This window comes from Apiospora phragmitis (assembly GCF_038363925.1).
Source record: "Apiospora phragmitis strain CBS 135458 chromosome Unknown utg000013l:1.0-2965645.0:1.0-2969333.0, whole genome shotgun sequence".
NCBI classification, from domain to species: Eukaryota; Fungi; Ascomycota; class Sordariomycetes; order Amphisphaeriales; family Apiosporaceae; genus Apiospora; species Apiospora phragmitis.
The window spans coordinates 2,803,071-2,829,954 of record NW_027117413.1 but is presented as its reverse complement, the minus strand read 5'-3'; the positions used below and the strand labels follow the sequence as shown (position 1 = coordinate 2,829,954).

At 35.2% G+C, this 26,884-nt stretch overlaps 5 protein-coding genes across 5 annotated transcripts; 4 read left to right on the top strand and 1 right to left on the bottom strand.

Moving 5' to 3' along the window:
• Positions 1-15,535: 15,535 nt before the first annotated feature.
• Positions 15,536-15,940, top strand: PG994_014574 (kinesin light chain; the record flags this gene model as incomplete). The annotated part of the gene is made up of 2 exons (XM_066865983.1): positions 15,536-15,625; positions 15,839-15,940. The coding sequence occupies 2 exons, from the start codon at positions 15,536-15,538 to the stop codon at positions 15,938-15,940; spliced, it is 192 nt and encodes a 63-aa protein (XP_066709112.1).
• A 954-nt stretch (positions 15,941-16,894) lies between these two features.
• On the bottom strand, positions 16,895-18,926 carry PG994_014573 (ankyrin repeat-containing protein; the record flags this gene model as incomplete). The annotated part of the gene is made up of 5 exons (XM_066865982.1): positions 16,895-17,079; positions 17,135-17,360; positions 17,416-18,644; positions 18,705-18,749; positions 18,806-18,926. 5 exons carry the CDS (start codon positions 18,924-18,926, stop codon positions 16,895-16,897), a joined length of 1,806 nt encoding a protein of 601 aa, XP_066709111.1.
• A 1,335-nt stretch (positions 18,927-20,261) lies between these two features.
• PG994_014572 (uncharacterized protein) lies at positions 20,262-20,447 on the top strand (the record flags this gene model as incomplete). Its single annotated transcript, XM_066865981.1, has 1 exon — positions 20,262-20,447. One exon carries the CDS (start codon positions 20,262-20,264, stop codon positions 20,445-20,447), a length of 186 nt encoding a protein of 61 aa, XP_066709110.1.
• A 630-nt stretch (positions 20,448-21,077) lies between these two features.
• PG994_014571 (uncharacterized protein) lies at positions 21,078-22,367 on the top strand (the record flags this gene model as incomplete). Its single annotated transcript, XM_066865980.1, has 4 exons — positions 21,078-21,170; positions 21,331-21,347; positions 21,796-22,030; positions 22,113-22,367. The coding sequence occupies 4 exons, from the start codon at positions 21,078-21,080 to the stop codon at positions 22,365-22,367; spliced, it is 600 nt and encodes a 199-aa protein (XP_066709109.1).
• Positions 22,368-22,970: 603 nt separating this feature from the next.
• PG994_014570 (uncharacterized protein) lies at positions 22,971-24,093 on the top strand (the record flags this gene model as incomplete). Its single annotated transcript, XM_066865979.1, has 3 exons — positions 22,971-23,071; positions 23,130-23,290; positions 23,336-24,093. The coding sequence occupies 3 exons, from the start codon at positions 22,971-22,973 to the stop codon at positions 24,091-24,093; spliced, it is 1,020 nt and encodes a 339-aa protein (XP_066709108.1).
• Between the last annotated feature and the right edge of the window lie 2,791 nt (positions 24,094-26,884).

The window sequence follows — 26,884 nt, the reverse complement described above, 5'->3', positions numbered from 1 at the left end:
CCTTAGGTTTTCCGTATTAATCGAAAATAGTTACGATTATTTCGGATAAGATTTAACCTATAAAAAAGCCGGTTTTATTAAAGTTATAAATATCCTCTTTTTAAATCCCGTATTTATAAATTATATTCTATACGAGGGTAAACTATACGCGATACGCGTCGGGATTTTCGTAAAGGATTCTTTAATAATCGATTCTTCGGTTAAAACGCGTCCGGAGGTCTAGTTATTATCGTACGAAGTTAGAGGACTAATTAACGCCGACGCGTCCCGCGTCGCGTAAGCTAAGTAATCGATTTATTATATCTTCTATATTACTTAGCCGGGGAGGAAACGATCGCGTATTTAAATTAATAATATATTAAATAATCGCATCTTTTTCGGAATTTAAAAGCTTTCGAGAATTCGTAAGTATTTCGCGTCGTACAGGTTAATTATTTCGTTTACGCTATAAAGTTTTTAATAAGACGTAATAAATTAATATAGCCTTTTATACGTTTAAAGTTAAGTCTTTTTAAAGCGCTTAAAGTATTAGAATTATATTACTCTCTTTTTAAAGTTATAGTATTTTCGGACGTAAAAGAATATAAAAAAAGGTTAAAGCTATAAAGAAATTTATAAAAGTGGGACATTCGCTTGTATAGGATATTCGCTTGTGGGATACGTTAAGCGGAGAGGGAACTTAAAACCTTTAAATAAAAAGGATTAGCCGCCTCCTATACCGCCGAATTTCGACGTATCATAACTCGACTAAATTATACCGAAGCTACGAAAATTATAATATATTATTAAGAACTTAAAGAGAGTATTAAAAACGAACTTAGCCGGTTTAATGCCCTTAATAATTTTCTTTCGTATATAGAGTTTATTATTAAGATTAATATTCGTATATACGAATAACGCCGTAAAAAATAAGGCGGATAATAACGGTGAATTAATCGGATCTAAGTTAATATAAAATAACTACGTTATTATAATAGTATATTATTTAAAAATATTACGGTATATAACTATTATAATAAGTTTATAAACTTTAATATTATTAAATATAATAAGTATAATAAAATGTAATATATTATTTATTATAATTATTAAAAATAAAAATATTACGCCCGAGAATATTATATATTAAAGAAAGATTTCCGGAAAGCTTTAAACGAACAACATATTAACGCTATTAAAATAAAAAATATTTCTATAATAGTTATTAAAAATAATAACGCTATTATTAAATACGGTAACTTATTTTAAATAATTTATTACGATAATAAGTATACTTTTTATTTAACGAATATAAAAGATACTAGATAATTCTTTAAAACTTTTAAAGGAAAGGAAAACTATAGCCGAAGCGTCGCGATAATATAGAAACAATAACCCCTTTTATATAACGAAAATAGTAATTCGATGAACAATATTATAAGCTAGTTAAAATAACTAATAAACTACGAACGCCTAATCGGTATATTAATAAACGAGCTAATAAACGAGATCGTTAAATTTAAAAATTTAAAGACCAACGAATAGTTAATAATCCCTAATATTCTTCACCCGGATTTAAAATACCTACGTTAAGTACTTATTACGGCCAGGTTTAATTAAAGAATCCACGGTAATTACGCGGTAGGAAATAATAGTCGAGTCTCCTTTACGTACGAAGGATATTTCACGCTTTTATAGATTTCGTACGTTTATAACGTTTATATAAAACACTTCGCGAAAAAACTCGAGTACGAATAGTTTCCTTAAAAGATCGGTAAACGACCTATTATATAATTATACCTTAATTATATTATCGGAAAAATCCGGACGTTAATCGCCGACGGACGACGTGTATACCTATTAGTATAAAAAGACCCACGATGGCCACGATAATGCCACCTAGAGGGACGAGATTAAAAGGAGTGTTTCGAAGATTAATACTTTAAATACGCTTAGGAAAAATCTTGAGCTAATAAATATTTAAAAGAAAACGTTTAATACTTTTAAAATATATAAATATATACCTAATAAAAGAACCCCTTTATTATATTAAAGAATTTATAAAACGTTTATAAATTTTAATAAACTTAATAAACTTTCGAACTACTTAAAAAACTTAAATATTAAGTATTAAGGATAGTATTTTATACGAGAAGGAGCATAAAAATATTTTTATTAATATATTAAAAAGCGCCTTATAAAAAACGAAAGAAATAATAATAACGATATAATAATTAATTATAAGAAATTATCGGTTATTTATAAGAATAATATTTAAGAAATAAACGCCGCTTATTATAAAAGGGTAATAATAAGCGGACTAAGATAGGTCCTTATATTAAATAACGAATAATCGAGCTATTTATAAGTATATTATATTAATAATAGGCGTAAAAAGAGTCTATATTAAAGCGTTACTCGATAGCGGAACGTAAGGAAACTATATTTTATTATAAATTATTAATTACCTTAAATTCGAATAATAAGAGAAAAACGCCTTATATTAATTTAAAACAGTTAATAAAGAATTTATAATTTATAACGATAAAAAAAATATAAAACGAAATCGCGAACTTTTCGGTTAATATTAAAAAACGTTATAACCGAATTACGTATAGTATTATAAACGTTATAAAATACGATATAATTTTAAAAATATTTTAATTATAGATAAATAATTTTAAAATTAAGTAAAAAATAGGTTAACTTTAATAAAATATATTAGAAAAAAGTTTAATTAATAAATAACGGTTTAAAAAATAACCTTTTAATAAACTTAAAATTTTTAAAGTATATATTATTATTAAAAAGCTTAAGCTAAACGTTATCATAATTATATTAAAAGAGTACTAGTAATTCGAAGCTCTTTTTAATAAGAAATTAAAAATAAGCTTACCGCTTTATATACGGTAAAATTATAAGATAACTTTTAAAAATAGAAAAGAAGCCTTATTTATATTTATATATAAACTTAACCATGAGTATAAATAAGCTTTAAAAGAGTATGTTACGGAAAACTTTAAAAAAAGAGCTATACGACCATTTATATTACTAGTGGGCTTTCTTACCCTCTTCGTCTTAAAAAAGAGTAAAAACGAGAAACTTAAGTGGCGTATATATATTAATTATTAAAAGCTTAATAAAATTATCATTAAAAACCGGTACCCTTTTCCCCTAATTAATGACTTACGAAATAAGTTATTATATATTAAAATCTTTATAATATTTAACCTCTTTAATATATATAACTTGATTCGAATTAAAAAAAGAGAAAAATAGAAAACCGCGTTTTAAACTAAGTACGAATATTTTAAATATTAAGCTATGCCGTTTATTTTAATTAATATATTAGTTAAATTTTAATTTATAATTAATTATATCTTATAAAAATACCTCGATAAGTTTATTATAATATATTTCGATAATATCTTTATTTATTTCGAGAATAACGAGCGGTATTAAGAATATATAAAGTTAATACATTAAAAGTTATAGAATATTAATTCATTAATTAATTTAAAGAAGAGCGAATTTTATTAATAATCCGTTATTTTCGTAAAATATATAATATCCTTAAGAGAAATTTAAATAGAGCCTTTAAAAATTTTAATAATTAAAGAGTCGTTTACGCTTATAAACGCTATAAAAATTAAATCTTTTTTAAAATTAATTAATTATTACCGGACTTTTAGCCCGGATTTAATAAAATAGCGATATTTTTAACGAACTTAATAAAAAAGGATAAATTATTTTAATAAATAGAAAAAAAAGCCGAAGCCTTTTATAATATTAAGGAGCGAATCCTTAATAAATTAATACTTTACGTAATAGATTTTATTAAACCTTTTAAGGTCGAAATCGACGTATCGGATTATGCGATCGGAGAATAATTAAATTAACGGGATAATAACGAGAAGTCGTACCTTATCGTATTTTTTTTTAAAAAAAGTTTAATAAAATAAAACTTTATTACTAAATCTATAATAAGGAATTAATAGCTATTATTAATACTTACGAAAAGTAGAGATATTATTTTAACGGAATAAAAAAACTAATAAAGGTTTATATTAATTATAAGAACTTTATAATATTTATTATTATAAAAGAGTTAAATAAACGATAAGTACGATAGTTTAAACTCTTTTTAAGATTTAACCTTATTATTATTTATTAGAAGGGTAGCGAGAACGGTCGCGCTGACGTATTAAGCCGACGACCGAACTATTAAGAGGAAGTTCCGCTCGAAACACGGACTATTTTAACCTATAACTAAGACGGTAACCTCGTATTATTACGATAACTAAACGCCACGAGCTATGTTTAATATAACGACGACTGGGTTACTAAGTTTTAATAATTTAACTAGACCCTCGATTCCGACGATTATATTAAAGATCACCTTAAGAACCGAGACGGTTTTATCTTTTACCGAAATAAGATTTATATCTTTAAGCAGTATCGTAAAAACTTTATTAAGGAACTTTATAAGCACTTTACATATAGATATTAAGGAGTATTTAAGACTTAAAATCGAATTACTAAGTAATTCGATTATAAAAATCTTAAGCTAATCGTAATTAAAGTAATTAATTAATATAATCTTTATGATAAAGTTAAGGCTATTAAATATTAGTTATATAGAGAATTATAACTAATTTTACCGCTAAATAAAGCGTAGAAAATAATCGTACTTAATTTTATAATTAAACTACCCTTATTAAAGGAACTCTTAATTAAAATTAATAATAATAATATCTTAATAATTATAGATAAGCTTACGAAATATACCTATTTTTTACTATATAAGGAATTTAGCGATACTAGCGACTTAGCTTATATATTCTTTCGAACGATCGTTAGCTAGTACAGGCTGTTCGAAACGATGATCTCTAATAGAAACAAGCTGTTTACTGCTAAATTCTAGAAATTACTTATAATATAGCTCGGTATTAAGTATAAGTGATCTACGGCTTATTACCCCTAGACAGATGGATAAACCGAGCGGATAAACTAGACTTTAAAATAATACCTATGTTATTATATTATTTTTAAATAGAATAATTAAGAATAATTATTACTTATAACTTAATTTATTTATACTAACGTGAATAACGTAACTATACGTATATTACTATTTTAAACAAACTATAAGTATAATTTAAAAATTATTAAAAAACTTCTAAAAAGAGAACTAATATAAATCGTAACTATATAAGTTAAAAAACTAAAGGAATTTTATATTATTTTATAACAAGACCTTACTTTCTTTTAATAATAAATAAAGCGATATGTCGATTAAACTAAGTTAAAAGGATTAATTATAAAAAAGGGAAAAAAATATCTCTTTTACAACGAAATATTAAAACTAAACGAATAAGCGATAAATTAAATTTTAAAAAGATTAAAATATTTAAAATTATAAAAATTACTTTAAAAACTAATTATTAATTATTACTACTTAAAATAATACGAATATACCTTATATATTAAATTTTACTACTGGAGTTAACGACCGAAAATACCTCGATCGATACACGGCTAGAAGTTAAAACGGATTAATACGAACACGAAATCGAGAAAATTATTAATAAAAAAAAAAACTAACTGAAGCTTTTAATACCTTGTTTAATAAAAAGCTTATTTATTAAAAAATAATACTTAAAAACTTAAAAAATACTTAACGAACGCGATTAAAAAACTACGGGTATTTAAATAATAACATTATGTATCGAATTAAAAGAAAAATCCGTCGCTTTTTAATTAATAATGCTAAAGCTACCTTAAGTTTAAATAGCTAAAATAGCTTTAGACTTTTAACGCTCTTACTCTTTTAACTCGTTTAAAGAATAAAGACCCCGCTATATTAACTTCACACCTTGAATGCGAGCCATTTCTTTTTATTTCTTAAAGCGAATTAGGCGAGCTAAGGCTTCGTTAATTTGACGCTATAGCTCGAGGAAATGCGTTTCCGCTGCCGACTCCTCGCGAAAAAGATAGTTATGCTCACTTTATACCCGACGAAGGGAAGATAACGGAACGCCGGTTTTATCGTAAGTATAATTAATATAAGTATACTTTTTATACTTATTAATACTTTTTATTATAATATACGACTACCCTTTTAAAAAATAATAATTATAAAGTATAATATTAAAATTAAACTTATTAAGAGCCTTAACTAAATCTATATAATAAATAATAAAAAAATAAATAAATTTAAATCGCGATTTTTTAATACGATTAAATATAATAAGCGTATATTATAAATAAATAGAATTAAATCGCGATTTCTTAATACGATTAAATATAATGAGCGTATATTATAAATAAAAAGTAAAAAAGAAGGAAAATTTATAAAAATTCTTAATAAAAATAATAAAACCTAGTATTTATAACGATTAATTACTTTAAAAATAAAATAAATAAAATAGGGAGGATAATATTACGACTTAACTTAATTATATAGCTAGACTTACTTTTAGCACGGATATATTATATCTCGAGGCGCTTATAAAAACTAGTATTAAAACCTACCCTACCGGTTAGCACTAACGAACCCACCTATAATAATAAGCCTTACTATACCGCTATAATACTATAATAACTAATACCACGATAATAGCACGACGAGATTATTTAGTTATAGATAAATAAATATAAATAAGATTATATAAATAGTTAAAAACAACTTACGTAATAATAAAGCTAGACATAGCTTAGTAAAGTAATACTAAATAATTTAATTAAAATTAATAAATAATAAATAATACTAATTATAATTAATAAAGATTATTAAGTAGACGTAATTAAAGAGGAAGGATTAGATATATAACGACGGATATTCCTTATATATTTTATATAAATACTCTTTATTTTAATAATTAATTTAAGTATTAATTTTAACCTATTAATAAAGTAAATAGTTTTAATAACTCTATTATATAAATACTTTTACTCGACCCCTTATTACTTTATTACGACCCGGCTACTATATATTATATCGATAGAAGCGTTACTTTTATCGCACGTTTAGATACTCTTTCGTATTATTAACATAAACACTAGTACGTCTTACTAGGGTTTTTTAAAACCTACATAACGTTCGTTATAGTCCCGCGTCGCGTTAGCTAAGTAATCGATTCGTCATATTTTTAACGCTACTTATACGAGGAAGAAACGATCGCGATTTTAAATTATTTATATACTTTATAATTATTTTCTTTTCGAAAATAATAAGCTTTTAAATTAATAATCGAACATTAGATCTTGAAGGTATACCGCGCCTATGATTAAAAAGGGTTTTTCGTAAAATATCGTATATTTTAACTATATATTATATATTTAACTGTAAGTCGTTTTAAGGCATTTATTATATTAAAATAACGTTACTTTTTTCTAAAAAGCCGACCATAATAATATAGTAGAAGAACGCGGTAAAAATAAAGCGTTACGCGAAAATGTAAAAAGGTTAAAAATTAAACCGTAAAGTATATTAGTAATTATAAAATATACTAATTTATAAACTTAATGTATTCCGTTATTTTTAATTATATAAAATTAATATTACCTTATAAACTAGTTTCGTAAATATAATATACCGGGCGATTAAATAATAAAACCGAGTTTTAACGATTAAACTAATAACGAAACGAGTTTAAACTAGATTTAATACTTCGATAAATATATTAAAACGCGAATAAAATGTTTTTATTACCTCTTAATTTTAAACGGCTACGAAAACTACGTTTCTGTTAAATTTAAAAGATATAAAAATAACGGTATTATTACGTTTACTATACCTTTCTACTTTTTTTTATTTATTTTAACTTTTAAATATAATATTTTATTCGTTTTTAGAACATATTTATTTAAAATAAACCGAGTTATTTATTAAAGTATTAATAAATTATATTATAAAGTTAAAGTTTCTTATCGCTTTTAAAGCTGTATATCTTCTTAATTTTATAAGAAATAATATTAAATTTAAATTTAACGTATTTAATTTAATATTTTATTATTTAAACGAAATGCTTAATAAATTAAATATATATTTTTAAACGTTTATATTTAATTCGTCGCGTTTAAAACTAGTTAGTACTTATAACCCTTAAACGTTAGTTAACCCTTAATAAACGATTAAATACTTTATTTTTATTATATATAAGGTTTTTATTTATCAAAAAGCTTTTTGATATTAATTTTAAATATTATAAACTAAGTAATAATAAATATATATATAATATTATATAAAATAACCTTTATAAAAGGTTAATTTAATATTTTTTAAACGTTAAAAAGTAAAAAAATCGCGCGTTTGACCTAAAAACGCCCTTATTATATCGGAATTTTAAAAGCTATAAAACGAGAAGGCAAAAAGGAAGCGTCTAGCGGTTAATAAATACGGAACGAGGGGTTCGTCGAAGCGAAGGTCGACCGGTAAAAAGCGTTGTAATATCTACGGCGAAATAGGTTATAATTTACGAATATATAAAAAGGATATAAAATTAAATAGTGAATTTAATAAAGAGTAATTTTAATTAATTTATATAAAAGTAGTAAAATATAAAAAGAGTGGCCGATTTAATAATATAATCGACTTAGTAATAAACTACGTTAAGTTTAATTACGAGAATTATAATATTTATTAATAATTATAAAGACTTTTAACTCATTTATTTTATTTTTATTTACGTTTTAATAATATTTTCCTATTACGATTTTATAGTTTATTTAAAAATTAATTATTAATAAACTCTTTATAAATATAAATACTTCCTTTACTCTATAAAAGCTATTTATATTTTAATAACGTTTATTTAATTAACGCTACATTAGTATTTTTATCATGCTATTACCTTTATTTAAATATAAACACTCGTCTCTTTTAATTATTTATGTATTATTAACCAGGCCACGTTAATATTACTATTATATCGTTAATTTTTATTTTAAATAAAAACTGTTTTAATCTGGTTTTATATTTAAAGCATTACGCGGTTACTTTAGCTTTAAATATGAAGTGTTTTATTTTTATTTTAATTAATTATTTATTAAATATTAGTGAGCTATATATAATATCGTAATTAACTTACGATAAATATAGTTTTACTTATTTCTTAACGCTTATTTATTAAAGCGATTAATTAAATTTAAGAGTAGTATAAATTATATACGTCTATAATATATATTTTATTAATTTATTAATCCCTACGTTACCTTTTTAATTATCGAAATTAATATTCGAGATACGCTTAATATAATTTATCTTAATATAAAGTTTTAACGAATTATAATATTAAGATTATAATTATTAAAAAAAAATTCGTACGTACGTATAAATAAGGGTTTAATTAATACTATATCATTATATTCTATTATTTATATTTATTTACTCTACTAGTTACGAGGGGTATTATATACCTTTCTTTATAAAGTAAAGAAAGGGTTCGTACGCGTAAATACGTAGCACCTCTTTTAAAGTAGTATAAACAGCCTTAGTTTTAGTTATTTTAATATTACTAGTTTTTATTTTTAATAATAAACTTCGCTAATTTCTTTTTTAAAACTAATCTTTTTTTATAAAGGTTTCGTACGAATGGGTTGCGCTAATCCGGTATTCGGTACCTGCTTAAGCCGTACGGGTCATATTATAACTTCTTAACGTTAATTTAATTAAGTGATAAGTCCGCTTTAGCTAATTATTTTAATCGTTCGAAAGTAATAATAATGGCGGGGGCTTTATTATATATTTAAATAGGTTATACTTTATTAGCGATTAGTAAAAGTAGTTTTATAAATAAATATTCTTTTATACGTAAATATTTTATACTGTTTAAATTCTTCTCTTTTATAACATTTTATTATTAATTTATCGAAGCCTTATATAAAAATAAACTATATTTATATATATATACTTTCGCGACTATATATATATATATTATATTTAATTAATAAATCGCTAGTTTTTTTTAACTTTATAATTTATTAATTAATAGCTTTACTTATAATAAATACGGCACGTTCTTAATTAAGACCGCTTATTCTCGTATAATAATCTAAGTCGAGACGTGTTTATAAGTCGTGGGTTCTTATCTTATCTAGGTGGTCGGTTAATTTACGATAACTTATTATCCTAAGTTAGTCGATTTCTTTTTATACGGTTATTTATAAACCGTTTATCGATTATATATATATTAAAAATTTTACTTAGTCGAGACTTATTTATTAAATATTATTTTAATAGTTTCTCATTTATTACGGTATTTAGCGATACTCGAAGGTCCGAGAATAAAGCTTCGCACGTCGGTTTTTAATAAATAAAGGCTAGCTCGAGTTCGAGGACTCCTCGATATACTTATATCACTAACGTATAAAGGGTAATCTCTCTTTAAAACCCTGTTTCGAGGGCTCGTTATATTAATTAAAGCTTATTTAATAATATTTTAAAAACTTTAATTAATTATTTCTTAGTATTTTTTATTTTTAATTATTCGAACGAAGTCTTTATAGAGTTCGTAAAATATTATTTATAATTTATCGTTATATTAAAGTGCGATTCGAAAAAGTAATATATCTCGTCTTATCTCTTTTTAAGTTTGATATAATTTAAACAGAATTCTTTCGCACGGCTGAAATGAATATCCGGAAAGATTACGTAATATTTAATTTTTTAATATATTTAATTATTTATATATCTTAATAAATATTCGTATTTTATTAGTAAAGATATTATACGGCTTGCCGGTATAGTTCTTTTCTCGCTTTTATATCTTTGAAAAAATAACTATTTTAACCTAGTCGGTTTTATTATTATAAATAATTCGAAACGGAGGTATATAGTATTACGTATAGTACGCTAAGCCCGATAATTATACGGTTTAATCCGGTGGTACCGGAGTCGGAGAAAGAAAAGGACGATTTTTTACGACGCTCGAGTACCTGAGATTTTAGGGTTAGACGCCGGGCTTGCCTTCGGGTTCTCCCGTAGTTCCGTGGATTATTACTCCGTACGGGGGTCTAGTGTCTTTCGCTTTAGCGTTAGCTGTTCGAATGCCTGTTCTCGGGAAGGATGTGGGATATTCTCCTTCCGGGTTTCTGGAGCTGGTTCTACCGGTCGGTCCTGTTGGTATATAAGGCCGACCGGTAGTACTAGGCTTGCGAGCTTAGCTTTAAAGGATCCGATCGTCGAGATATTAACTTCGTTTATTTTAAGGTAATTATAGAGCTTTTTTAAAATATACGATTAATTTAACCGTATTAATACTCGGTTTATTTGTTAAACTTTATAATAAACGATTTTTAAAAAGAGTTGTTTTTTATTTTTAATATATAATATTTTAAGAAGTATTATATAAATTACGGTATAAATTATTCGAGTGATATTTTTTTAAAAAGTATTATTAAAGGTTCGAGCTTTTAAAAATCGAGGTTAATATTCGTTTTTTAAACTATTAAAAAAATCTCGGTATTTTAGGCTATTTTTTCGTACGTGAATAGTTCGAGGTCTAGGGTTATCGGTCGGTTTAAGTTTAATATATTCGAGCTTAGTCTCGTTTAATAGACCGTAATTAACTTTATATTAATAAGGGTTATCGCTTTATAAATCGTATAATAAAGTTATTTAAGTATATAATTATATATAGCTTAGTTAATTTCGCGTATAATTCGGAACCTAGTCTCCTCTTTATAATATATACTTAGAAAAAGGGTTTCTCCTCGTACGGTTAATTTAGTTCGGCTCTTCCTCCGAATCTTTAACGAGCGGAAATTCTCGGGGCTCTTTAATACGGTCGCCCTTATATTAATAAGGGCGTAAAACCGTCTTTTTATTATTATTAATTTATAATTACTTTATATAATTATTAATTAATATTAAATAAGCTTTCGTATATATATATAAATAAATTCCGGGTTTAATCGAGGTTATATTACTATATTTTATTATTTATATCTATTTTTAATACGAGCTACGAGGGGCATTATATACCCCTCTTAATAAAACTAAAAAGGGGTTCGTACGCGTAGGTACGTAGCACTTTTTTTAAAGTAATATAGAAAACCTTAGTTCCTGCTGTTCTAATAATAAAGTTTCGACTATATTTACTTTTACTTTTAAAGGCTTTAAAAAACTATCCGGTTCCTTCTTTATTTATTAAGTATAAAGCGTACTCGTTATTATAATAAGCTATTTAAAGTAAGCTATTATGTTTTATTATAGCGCTGCTACCTTTAATAGCTATTATAAAGGCGATCTTTACTTTAGTAATATTAATATGTTATCTATTCGAGACTTTTCCGGAAATCTTTTTTCGAGGTTCGATATTTTCGAGCGTAATACCCTTGTTTTTAATAGTTATAATAAGTAATGCGTTATTTATTATCGTACTTAATATAGTTAGGAGCGTCGAAGTTTATAAGTTTATTATAATAAGTATACGCCGTAATATTCCTTAGCATTATGTTATAATATTAACGTAGTTATCTAGTGTTAGCCTAGATTCGACTAGTTTACCGTTATTATCCGCCTTGCTTCTCGCGGCGTTATTCGTATATACGGGTATCGATTTTAATAGTAAGCTTTATATACGAAAGGAAATTATTAAAGGTATTAAGCCGGCTAAGTTTATTTTTAATGTTTTTTTTAATCTTTAATAATATATTATAATTTTTATAGTTTCGTTATAATTTAATTAAATTATAATACGTTAGATTTCGGCGGTGTAGGAAGCGGCTAAACTTTTTTTATTTAAGAGTTTTTAGTTCTCGTTCCGCTCATTGTTTTTCGTCGAGATTTTAAAAGAGTAATTTAAAGGTTTATTCGAAATTATCGTAGTTTTCGAAAATTCGTTATATTTTCATGCGGTATAGCTTAACTTATTAGTCGTTTTTTATTAGTTCGCTTAAGTAAAGTTCGAATTAAGCGAGTGTTTTATTTTTAAAGAACGAGGTAATATAAGTAACTTATTAAGTAGCGTTTTAGAACGTTTTTTTATATAACTATTAATAAGCTTTAGCTTAGATAAAGAATCTGCGGAGGTTTTTACTTATCTCGTTAAAAGGTGCTAGGGTATTTATCTTAAGGTGTTTTTAATTAAGAGCTCGTTACGTTTTTTTCGAGCTTAGCGTAATAGTATTAATAATTAGTACTTTTTTATTCGAGTTTTTTAATTCGTTTAGTTAACGTTTACCGGGTAAGGCCGTCGTTATTATTATCGCTATTTATTTTTATAATAAGGTCTCATTACGAGGTATTTACGATAATAGCGGGGGCCTTTTTATAACGAGAGGTATTATTAAGTTTAAGTATAAATATAACGTACCCCACGGTTTAATTAATCACACGATTTAATTAATTGTTTTCTCGTAATTTTTAATAACTAAGTTTATTTTATCTCTTTTTTACTATTTTATTATAGTTAGTAATTAAAAAGAAAGCGATATATAATTAACGCTTTAAAATAATTTTAAATTGAGTTTTTAATTTATAATATAAGTTTATAATATCTCTTATATAATTTTATATCTTCGATATCGCGGCGGTATTTTACGATAAAATATACGATTATTAACGTAAAAACTTATTATTTTCGAAGAAAATATAATAATTCTGTATATAATCGAACTAAATTCGCGATCGTTTCTTCCCCGGATAAGTAGTATTAAAGATATAGCGAACTAATTATTCTTTTAACGCGACGCAAGACGCGTCGGCGTTAATTAAGCCTTTAGCTTCGTATAATAATAACTAGACTTCCGGACGCGTTTTAATTAAAGAATCGATTATTAAAGAGTTTTTTATAAAGATCCCGACTGTTACGATCGGCGGGTTAGTCCCCTGCGGGGTAGCACTTAAGGCGTAGAATTAGACAGAAATAACCCGAAGAGTCATTTCTAAAGCTTTTGCTTTATGGCTCAGTGGTTAGTTTATACGCACTATAACACCAACGCGTATTACGCGTAATTTACCCTCGTACGAAATATAATTAATAAATATAAGATTTAAAAGGAGGATATCTATAACTTCGACGAGACCGGCTTTTTTATAAGTTAAATCTCGTCTGAAATAATCGTTATAACCTCCGATTAATACGAGAGGCCTAGGGCAGTTTAGTAAAAGAACTAAGAATAGGTTATAATTATTTAAGGCGTCGGATCGTACGGTTACGATATCCCTTCGTATATTATATTTACCGGGAAAACGTACCTCTTTTCCTAGTATAAAAATAGCTTATTATTAAAGGATTAAGTAATCGCAGTTATTAAAAACGGCTAAACTACGAATAAAAGAAGCGAGGATTAAATTTAATACTTTAATAAATATACGAAGTTTCGTACGAAAAGTATTTATCGCTTATTAGTCTTAAACGGCTATAAGAGTTATTATTTAATAACTTTCGAGCTTTATTATAAAGAGGACTCGATTATTATACTTTATATATTTCTTTATTTATTATATAAGTTCTAAGTTTTTAATATCGGCTGTTTTTATATGTTAAAAAGGTTATACGAGAAAGAAATCGAGCGTTTTATACGGGCGTATATTACTCACATTTTAAAGGAAGACTTTTTACCTGCGTTTTTAAAAGTGTTCTAAGTTACTTTCACCGTTTTAAATATTTTAAGAGGTTTCTAAAGGGTAGGACTTATATTATATAATCTGGAATATATTATTTTATAGTTAAATATAAAACTACGTACGTCGACACCTCCGGCGACCTTTTCCGGCTTATTTATATCTTAAGAATTAAAAACTTTAAATAACTTAATTAAAGCTTAATTTTAAACCGAGTACGTTAAAAATCGAATCGCGTAATATTAAAATAACTCTCCGATATTAATTTTAACTAGGCTTAACTAAATTATAAAAGGTATAACGCAGGTTATATACCGGCTCGCTTTATTAAAAGGTGAGGTAACCGCACTACGAGAGGCGAATAAGATACTTAACCGGCGCCGCCGTACGAAAAAAAAACGGCTATAAGATAGAGGATTATTTCGTATATAAATTAAAGAAGACTTATAATTTTAAAAAGATATTAATAAATAGTTATAAAACGAATCGCGTTAAAAGAGTAGTTATAAGAGGACGTTTAAGACGCGTATATAGCGCTATAAAATTTACGGAGAGCCCGGATATAATGCTCGTACTTATTAGAATAATATAGAAGTATCTAGAGATAAGGATTACGATTAATTTTAAGATATTAAATGCGTTATAGCGGAAATAATTTATACTTTATTAGATGAAGTTTTTAAAGGTGGTTATTTAAACCGTGGTAAAACCGAAGTCCTTACGCATCTACTTAAGCTTATATATCGGCCGAACTTCGCGTCGCCGGGCCCTGGCCAGGATACCCTTTACGATATATCGTCGGCGCATGTGGCCGGGGCGATTTGCGCAAAGTGCCACACGGACGATGTACTCGACAGGGAGATCCGTGCGACGGCCGACCAGGTGCTTTTGTTTAGCACGATCGCGTCCAGCAACCAAGTAATAAAGGACGGGCCGACGCGCGACAGGTATAGCTAAGAGCTAGGAGGGGTCCTAGGCTTCAAGATGGAGGCCGCCGGGCTAATGTGGGAGCCGTACGCAGCTTTAATAGCGGCAGCCTATATTAAAGAGCTACTGTTTACTATTTTACCGCTAGTACCGGGCGATTTAAATAGACCTGAGAACTATAAGCTAAATATATAAGATATAGAAATTTATAATTAATAAAGAATTTAATACTTCTTAGCTCGTCGAAAGCCACGTTTTCTTATCTCGTTTAGCCGGAATAAAAACTTTATAGGCCGGGAAGGCATCCTGAGCCAGCTTTTAAAAAGGTTACCTCCGACTGCTCAGCTAAACGCGTGCCAGCGGACTGTTATCGAGGGTCTCGGCGGCATCGGAAAGACGCAGGTCGCGATCGAAGCGGCCTACCGTGTTCGCGAGGCGCATCTCGATTACTTCGTCTTCTAGGTGCCGGCGGTGAACATGACCATGTTCGAGAACCCCTACCGAGAGATCGGCCGAGCCCTAGAGGTTAAGGGCATTAAAGACGATAAAACGGACGTCAAGGCGCTTATGAGGGCAGATCTAGGTCGAGACGAGGCGGGACCGTGGCTCCTTATTATCGATAACGCCGATGATATGATTTTACTCACAGACGACCAGTTACTGTTATACCTACTTTTTAGCCGAGAGGGGTTTATCTTATTCACGACCCGGAACCACTAGGCCGCTGTCCGATTCGATACTCGTGATGTGATCCGACTTGAAGAACTAGATGAACTAGACGCTCGTGAACTTTTATATTAACGCTTTAAGAAACGCTAGATAAGCGATCGTTTAAAAGGTTACATATAATTATAAAAATCGTTTTATATTACTACTAATATAAAATAAGCGGTATAATTAAGAATTTTATTTAATATATATTTTTATAAGACTTTAAATTAATTAATAACTTTAAATAATAACTTTTAAATAAAATAATAATTTAAATAAATATAAGCTTATACTTAATAAAAACGGCGTATATATTAATAATTAAATAATACTTAAAAGCTTAATATATTAATAATAACTAAGCTATATTTAAAAATTAATAATAAGCGACTGCTTTATAAGAAGCTACTCGTCTAATCTAAAAAAGCGCAGCACTAACCAACTAGTAAACAGAAAAAACAAGCCCCACCAAAGCGATGTTCGATATAGAGAGGTAGATGCCTCAGTAGCCTGAAGCACCGTCCCTTGGCGCGGATTGAGCACAATGTTCGTTTCTTCAAATTCACGTAGAACAGCCCCATTCTGACGAAAGAGCCTCGCGGTCTCGTCCCTACCCTTTTTTATCGCAGCCTGTAGCGCATTGCCGAAGTGGCCGCCTTGCGCGTGGACGTCGGCGCCTTTTTCGAGGAGCAGCCGAACGACCTCTTAGCTTCCTTTGAATGAAGCGGCCTGTAGCGTATTGCCGAAGTAGCCGCCTTGCGCGTGGACGTCGGCGCCCTTCTCGAGGAGCAGCCGAACGACCTCTTCCTCTCCTTGATATGAAGCGGCCTGTAGCGCATTGCCGTACTTGCCGCCTTGCGCGTGGACGTTACACCTTTCTGCCATAGCCCCTAGGAGCTTCGGAAGCCCATTTATTGCTAAAGTGTAAACGAGTCCTATATTTACTCCCCCTTTCTAGCTTAAACTCTTCTTCCGAATTAGTAGCGATAACAAACTCTTTCCACCGTTGGAACCAGCCGTTTGACTTTCGTAGCCACTGTTGGATACCGGTTGTCGGGGATATGTCTGAGGAATGGGGGGAACCTCCCCTGTACTCTGGCTCTCTGTTCTTTCCGACCATTACGTCCTGAGACAGAGCCCTTTCTGCATGGTTAAAGATGTTTTTTTTTGCCTAGAAAAGGGTCCTTGCTTATCAAGCTTTCTATCGGCTGCCTATCTGTCGATACCATGTCCACCTGCTGGAGACTAGACCAGCAGCGCGCCCAAAGTCGCCCGTGACTGGCCGTGAGAGGCTCGGGCCCTAGCGTCGGGTCCAGTATCTGCAGCCTCTTTTGTCTAAATAGAAAGTCGCTAACGGAGAGGTGGATAAACTGTACCGAGTCGGCCTCGCCTATCCGTACCTCAGCCAAGCCCTTTGATGCCGTGGTGATCCGACGCTGAACTAGCTCGATGGTGGGAAGAGCTGTTTTGACTACCGCAGCGAACAGCTCCTGAGGCTTTAGCGGTCGCTGGCTAAGGAGGACCCATTGGAGTACTAGGATTGTTTCGCTCGCATCGGTAACGTCCTTGCCCAGAATCGTGTCGAATATTTCTTCTAGGCTGCTCGGCACTTCTTTTAAGGTCGTTCGTATCGCTTCGACCCGCCCTTCGTCGTACGCCTTGTTAAGAAGGGATACGACAATAACAACCCATAAGAAAACCCCGTCGGCCCGCCTCTTAATCGCGGCCTCTATCTCGTCCTCTCGTATTCGAAGCTTCTTCCCGATATATTTGGCGATGTCATTTTTGTGATCGGGGCTTTTTTCTACCGCTAATTCGAGGACTTTCTGCATTCCGATGCTTGGGTAATGGCGACTCGAGAGGCAGACCTGTAGCGGAACGTCGTCCCGAGAGGCCTCGACGCTCAGCGTTTCGAGAAACTCGACCACCTCGCGGACCTCGGACTCGTCGCATTCGTCTAGCGCGTCGACGAGAAATAAGAGGGGCCGCGACAGTGGCTGATTGACAGCCGAGCGGATAAACTCTTTGAGCTCTGATTGACGCCACTGCCAGTCCCCTTCCCAGCTTGTCCTCTGCTTCTCGCGGAAGGAAGGGACGAAGCGTTCGTACAGCGCATCGTCGTTTTGGAGCAGCTGGTATACGATCGACCGCAACATGCCGAGGGGCGTCTTCTCGAGCGTCTCGCCTCGGGCATTAAAGAAGAAGGCGACGATGAGGTGGTCGCGGAAGAAGTCGTTTTGGTAGCGGAGGTATACATGCTTCATTAGCGTCGACTTGCCCGCGCCCGGCTTGCCCTTGATCCAGAGCACTCCATTGTGGGTTGGGAAGGAGGCAGGATTTCTCCACTCCTGGAACTCGGAGGTGCGGAACAGCCAGTCGCACGTGTCTGGGTGGGCAGAAGCGATATTGTCGCGTCGAGCGTGGATAGCATGGAATACGAGAGAGCGAAGACAGGCTGTGTTATTAGCATTAAATAGCCTAACGCAAATAGATATGTGAATAAGGCAATTCTTACCCTCTTTTCCGTCCGGAAGCTTGTTCTGCGGGTTGTGAAATGGGTCTGCCCGTGTTAGTGATCGACAGCTAGTGCTGCGTCCGGGAATTTGGACGACTTACATCCATAGATGGTACTGTGATTGAACTGCCAGCCGTTGCGGTCATTATTGTTCTGCTCCCCACTGCCCGTTGCTGTGTTTTGGGGCCCGGGACCATGATTGTTAGTGGTGTTCGGAGACATGGGCAGAGGATTCGCTGACGCGACGCGGGCGCGTCGCAGGATCGGTGTTGGGGCGATGGTTTGGAGCCAGATGGTATCGCGATCCGGGCTGTATGGTTGATGCCAACAGTCAGAGGGACGAGAATAGGTACACGATAAGTGTCCATGGAGATCATTTGGATCAGCAGGCTGACCATGGGGTTGGCCCAGCCTCTTCACCCCGCGCGTGGTGGCCAGGCTGGATGGCAGAAGACAGCTGACCTGGCGTGGACTTGGCGACGGCCCTTGGTACACAGCGGGTGGTACGCAAATTTACACCGTGTTGATGCCTCCTTCTTACATTGGCCGCTTCTTCACTTATCAAGACCTCTCTGTAAATTGATGGGGCTGCTGTACACTCACTGAAGCCGTTCCACCAAATCCGCTCAACTACTTCGTCCAAATTTCGTTTCATATCGGCGTCTATACATGGAGCTATTGGTCCGTAGCCTTTGGCAGCAAGGCAGTGCGCTTTTGCTGTTTTGCTTCCAGGAACGTGGAGTATCTCCTCTCCTGGCCTTCAATGCGGCCAGTTAATTCCATAGTTAAACTGCAGCCAACTCTACTTCGATCTGAGGTACTTGCACCTAGTATATCATAGATTTGACGCGTCTGTCGAGTTGCGGCCGGTGTACATGCGTACTATCTATTGGCCGGCCTGGCGAGCCGAAAACACTACACAGCTATTGTGCCTCTCTGGAGTGTGGAAGACTGCCACATGTCGACGGGGTCTTAGGTCGCGGGGTAAGTAGTCCACCGCAGTAGGCACGCGCACGCAGGACTGATGCTTCGGCAGCAATGCCTAGGAGGTTTTACTTGTACAGTCGACCAGCACAGGGAAGACTCTCGCGAAATATCTTGTAACACAAGTAACAGGCCGCAATGAAATAAAGAAAGTCCGAATCGTCCGTCTGCTATTCTATGCTGACAACAAAAGAAGCCTAGCAAAAAGGGTGGAAACGCTAGTTAACGCTAGGGCTAGTCAGTGTGGGCATATCGCCCCAGAACCGCCTTCATCACCGACGCTGCCGTTGCTGCGGCAAACGGCTGCCATGTCTTGTTCTTATGGCTGTCAGCGTAGTCACAGATTCCTTTAATAATGATACATGGCACTTCATCCCAAGCGCCGGCACCTTCCATCTCGAAGGCAGTTACATCGTACTGGGCAGCAATGCGGTCGCGGTGTTCGCCAGATTTCATCACCGTATCGCTGGATGCCATGCGGCCGACAAGAATTTCAGGGCACTGCATATCGCCCGGCGCAAGGTTTCGCTTCGCCTCTAGGCGCTTCCTAGACACTAACTGGTTCTCGTCGCAATGGAGTTCGCCGCAGGAAGCCACAGCAGCTTCCTCGCGAAAGCTGTCCAACTCCCCGTTACAGACGCCGCACGTCTGCGGTGCGCGATGGTTATGTCGGTAGGCTGCCGCGAACAGCTTGTCTTTGGCCACACCAGGATACTGGTAATTGCATCGCCGACGCTGGCGCACTGCGGCACCTTGTAGCACTTTTAGATATTCGCCAGCCTTCTTCTGTACACGATGTCTTCCCATTTCCGTCTCGAAGCTAGCAATCAGACTGCGGATGTCCTTGCTTGGCCGGCCAAGGTTGTCGTCGATGGTGTCTTTCGCGACAAATGCACTCGGGTATTGCTTACCCAAGCCATGCTGAAGGGTCTTGCTGATCACCACATCGCCGAGCAGCGCCTCGTTAGCGCCCGTGACCGGGACACCACCACAGACCCCACCAGGAAGGTGAGCTTCAGGCCAGGAAAGCTCGACCGCATACTGGCCGCGGCCCCAGCCGCGGCCGCTGTACCCATGTTGGGGAGCAATGCTAGCACTACATCGTACCGCCCGATACGACCGGTCGTATACGTGTTTCTATCCCCGAGCGCGCGACCATATTGCTGCTCTTCATCATCCCAGAATTGATCAAACAGTAGGGATGCGGCATCATATTCTAGTGGCAAGGCGCAGACGATGGCGATTTCGAAACCTTCGCGACGGGAGGGTCGGCCGTGGCTCGGGATAAGCGTCTCGGTCTTGTCGGCCTGTAGTCCGTGGAGAAAGTCTGTTTTGGATGAGCCAATTACAATTAAAAAATACAACTTGGATTTTGTAACCCTTACTACTATGGATGCTGCTGCTGTTGAATTGCGTGCCGCAGCCATTGTTGTTGTACTGGGCACCACTGCCCGCAGCGACGTTCTGAGCACCAGAGCCAGAGTTGGTGATCGAGAGATTTGAAGACATGACTGTTGATAAGCCTATCTGCTCGCGATGATTAAGTTTATGCACAGGCGTTATAAGGCCTGGGTTATAGAGCGGGCGTGCTTTGAGGATATCCTAACGACTATATACACGATATAATACTAATAGCTAACAGGCTATGTTCAGCGACTGGTAAAACTAGTTATTTTAATAAGTAGATAATATATGTCGTGTGGTGATTGGCTCTTTCCTTGTGGTGGCAAGATGGTCAGTCAGTGTAGCGGTGTCAGCTTACACTTGACGCAGCCTGCTCCTTGCCCGCTCTATTTATAGCGAGGCAATTTAAGTTAGAACATAGAAATGTTTTTATAACTTCTTTACTACTAGGACCTATATATAATCGCCTTTTCCGCTATAATTTAGTAAGTGAATATTATTCCCGATACATGAATCTAACGAATTGTGTAGATATATTAACAAGCTAACTACTACAGCCTAATAACCGTCCTAATCAACCCCACTCGTCTTGATTTGCTAGCCGTCTCAAAATACTGGGCCTAGAAGCTACCCATGTTCGTAACTCGGTCAGAGGCGTGAAATAGGCCCTTAAGAACATCGGGAATGACTACAGCAATCCTAGTGATGCTGAAGCACTCCCCGCAGCTTTCACAGAAATCCTCAAGCACCTACCGCCTGTTTGTGAAGCACTCACTTGTGCCCTAGCACAGATAGAGCAGAGGGAGGATGACAGTACCTGGGCAGAGGTGAAGGATAGCATGGACCAGTGCAAGGCAAAAGCTGGTATTTTGGAGAGTATCTATGGGAAGGTTGTGCCGTCTGTAGCCGCGCAGAGAATAGAGCGCTACCGCGATGCCGTGCGTGGGCTAGCTAGGCAAAGGGGGAGGCGTGGAAGCTTTGATGGAAGGTATACTTCGAGATGTGAAAGCCTTGTTAAAGATGGATGAGGGGATGAAAGTGGCACCAGAAGCACATCTCCGCACGTTGGCCGAAGTCATGACACAGGTGTCGGCAATCTCACCATCACTGCAGGATGACGGCTCAGCTTCAGGTATCTACAACTGCGGCTCGGGCCCTCAGAGCGTCAACACAGGCCTCGGGGAACAGTTCAACAACAACAAAGACGGCTTTCAGTTCAACCACAGCACATTCTCCGGCTTTGATCCTTTGAACCAGGAACGACGAAGGCACTGAATGGTGATGCGAGACTCAGGGCTGTATGTAGTTATGGTGGGTGCGGCCAGTCTAGTCTAGACGTAGGCGAGAACAAGCTACCAGAGTCATTGTGCGTGGGGGTGGTTAAGACTTGTGGAGATTAGCCCGGTTCGTCTGGCCGACAGCGCGCATTATATAGGTACCCAGAATGGACTTGCAAAGCATCTACCCATTGCCGTAATTGTGTCCGTGGCGTACCCGCTTGGGATTGCTATGACTGGTACCGCGGAATCGCTTTTGGCGTAGCTGCAGCGGGGCCTTGCTCTTGGTAGGGACATGGCCAAGGTACTACAGGTGTGTTTGCTTGTGCCCCATTGCAAGTACCACCAATAGCCAGGCTGTAAAGCGTGCATGGCGCGCAAGGCACTGCAAGACGGACCGTGGGCTTCATATAACCTACCTCTGTACCCCGCCTCAGATTTGGCAGTACACGTATTGTCTTCTTCTGCCTTCTTCATGAGCGACGCCTACGGCCACCTGTTCTAAAAAGATTAAAAGGCATGACCACTCAAAGGTGTCTGAATAAGTCAGCTATTTGCATTCTATAATGTACAAAGCAACCTTCAAAGGCGCCGGCTGACCATGTCGGTCGTGTTAACGTTTTGCAGCGCCGGCGCGCCTCATCAGAACAGTTCCATACAGATGCTTCCTAAGACTGGCGCTGGTTCTGCGCAGAGGCGTCGGTCTGTATCATGTCCGTTGTATACCTCCACGCGCAATCTTACCTGCTGACTGGCGCAGCTTCGCAAGTGCCAGCAGCATTCGCTGCTGCCCGCGGTGCCTGCACATATTCAAGGAAGCTTTTGGCATGCCTGAACTATGGTGGACAGACAGTTGCAAGAACTTGAATGGCTGTTTCGGCTGCGAAATGACACAGGATGCCACAGGTATTGCAGATCTCGGTAAGTAGATATTACGAGGGGTAAGTAGGAGCCAACGGGATGCAGCCACATGGGCATATTTCGAAACGAAGCTGCTAGACGAACGAACACAGTATAAGTGGCTGAAATTTAACGTTTTCGCTTACTGGAAAGCAGCATCGAACCAGATGCCGATCCTGGTGTTTGATGTGCAGCCGCCTTATGCAGAGCAGATGGCCGAACTGTTCACGAGCCTACAAACAGACGAAACGGCTGATCCGTTCTGGGTTTACGTGAAGCTAGCGGGCGAGATCGTGCGCTTCCAGGATACAGCAGTATGGGCCGTGGGCGACCATGTCAGGTTGATAGAAAAGGAGGGCAAGCCAGAGGGGAAGCGAGAGCCAGACTATCGGCGCCTTCACGATCTTGCGCGGCACGCCATCCATGTCACGGAGACGATTGATGTAGCTCTCGGAACAATGCATACGATTTTGGTGCATCACGAAGCTGTAAAAACAAGGTTACATGACGATCGTACTTGGCAGAAGGTGCACAACCGCCTGCTCTTCTTCCGGCAAATGCTCGAAGGCTTGCGCTGTCGATTCAATTCGAACGAAAAGAGGCTTCTGAACGAAATACAACACGCTTTTCACATGGTCGTTCAGTATGATTCGGGGACTTCCGTTAATATTGGCAAGGCTACCCAGGAGGACAGCGCTGCGATAAAGACGATCGCTACACTGACGCTTATCTATCTTCCACCGACATTCATCTCTGCAGTTTTCAGCATGTCGTTCTTCAACTTCGATGCGGAAACAGGCTGGAAGGTTTCGAACAGGTTCTAGGTATACTGGGCCTTTGCAGTACCGATGACCCTCATAACGACTGGGCTATGGTACCGTTAGTAAAGAAGGTTCAGTCAAACGCGAGTTCGTGGCGACCAAACATCACGGCCCGAAAGGCGGCAACTACTTAAGAAGAGGCACATCCTAGGTTTAGCAATATTTCGACGGCAGTAATTCTGGTCATTCAACATCGAGTACACAGGAGACTAGAAGCCACAGAACTGGGCCGAATCGTATTGATCAAATATCTTCTCACTGGCCTAATGGGGCTGAGTTCTGAGGACGTGTCGCCATCCAACAAACCCGAAGCGCTACTGCCTGCCTTGCACCGGACCAGACCCCACCTCGACGAAAGAGTTGAGACTAGCCCGGCTAGTGAAACTACCCTCCGCAGCTCTGGGTCGTCGTGGGACGGCCCGTGCCGCTACGCTCACTGCACTACCAACGACTACTCGACCGGAAGATTATCGTTGCGGGGCAAATAGACTTCCATTGGGTCTGGACGAGCAGCCGAGTCTAGTCTGGTTACTTGCACTCATATCATGTCCAGATATGAATATCGTTTGAACCCTAAAAAGTCCACCTAACTCAGACTAAAGAAAAACCCCAAAGATGCACGGGAAAAGTGTGAAAGAATCAATGCCAGGTAGGTGATTGATGCAGTGGTGTGGTTCGGCTAGAATTTTGACGTAGTGGGGTAGCTCGTCTGATTTGGTGTAGCTCGCGCAGGCTTGATCTTGTCGGAAGCTGGAGCCTAACAGCTACACACTAGCGCCAGAAATGCATTGGTCCAGTAGTGTTATGGGACGACGACAGGTACTAAGATGCACTGTGTTAGAAGTCCCACAGGCTAGAATCAAATTTCTGACGTACCAATCGCAGATAGTGAATCGAGATTTTAACTTAATTTACTGACATCTATTTTCGACTTTGAAAGATGAAGACCTATAACGTACTGGCCGCCACCTGATTGATCAAGTTGATCAAGTAGTGCATCAAACGTGTTGAGGTCAATGCAGTAAACTCGGTATGTGCAAGTAAGGACTTCAGCAGCGAAAGCTTCGATGCGGGCGTATATCCCTTGAAGTCTCCTCTCTCACTTGTCACAACTTTCCCTTTGCTCACGTAAACATCGAAAACGCCGTTTTCGATGTCTTTTCCCTCCCATATGCTCTTGGGCCATTTACTCCACTAGCCAGCCACGCTGTTATCGAGGTCTCGTAGCATGTATCAGCCATCTGGCTATAAGTCGTTACTACTCACCACCAGCCTTTATCTATATTTGTATTATGCACGATAGGAACCCTCGGTACACCAGTTACCCCAGAGGCACGCAATGGTATACGTGTTCTAATAACAAGTTTTCCGGTTGCTATTCCGTCGACCCGTGCGGTAAGGAAGCTTGTCCGTCAACTTCGTCGGAGGCGACACTATAAATGCCCTCGCATTCGTACGTTACTCTTTCCACGACGACCTCTTTAATCCAGCGGCTTTCCCCGATAACCGCGCCAGTCCCTAAAAAACCTATGTGCGAGCCGGACCTAGGCAAAACCACCGGCTTACCTATACTTGTAGCCATCGGCGTCGCGCTCGGGGCCTTGTTTATTAGCGAGGTACTGGGCATCTTTATATAAATCCTGTTTAAGAAGTATTTACGGGCTCGCTCGGTGCACATGTCTAACCTTACGGCTAGCGGAACCGGTATAAAAATATAAAGTAAGTAGATATTTATAATTTAAATATAGCCGAGTTAGTTTTATTAAAGCTTTTATTATAAGGCTATATATTTTAATTCCGGAGCTTTACTTTTTATTATATTCGTATCTTTCGTAATATATTATTAATAAACTATTTAATAAAATCTTTATATTTTTATTTTAATTATTATCCTTAGTTTTTAAAACGAAAGCTTACGTTATAAATTAAATAAAGCTTTAAACTTTATTTAAATTAAAACTATAAATATATTTAAAACGTTATTATATTTTTAACTTTAAAATACTAGCGGAAATAATTCAAATAACGTACCCTATAAGCGAGCAACGTATATAAACGAGCTGCGCACTTTTTATTATTAAGCCTTATAAGTTATAAATTAACTCGATTATAACGCTTAAAATTAATTAAATATATTAATAATAATTATTTTTAAAGGTTTCTATATTATTCTAATAAGTACGCGTATTATTCCCGGGCTCTCCGTAGATTCTATAACGCTATAAGCGTGTGCTAAACGTCCTTATATAACTACTCCTCCGACGCGATTCGTCTTATAATTATTTATTAATATCTTTTTAAAACTATAAGTTTTTTTTAGCTTATATATAAAGTAATTCTCCATCCTATAGCCGTTTTTTTTTCGTACGGCGGCGCCGGCTAAATATCTTATTTACTTTGCGAAGTATCGCGTTCTTACTTTTTAAAAGAGTAACTCGGTATATAATTTACGTTATAACCTTTATAATTTAATTAAAATTAATTAAAATAAACGTCGAAAAGTTATTTTAATATTATATAATACGGTTTCGAATATATTTAATTTAAAACTAGGCTTTAATTAAATTATTTAAAGTTTTTAATTCTTAAAGAATAAGTAGGCCGGAAAACGTTCCCGGAAATATTAAAATGCGTAGCTTTATATCTAATTATAAAATAATATATTCCGGATTATACGAGATAAATCCTATTTTTCGGAAGCTTTTTTATATATTTAAAACGGTAAAAATCGCTTAGAACGCTTTTAAAAACGTTAGTAAGAAGTCCTTTTTAAAGATATAAGTAATATACGCCC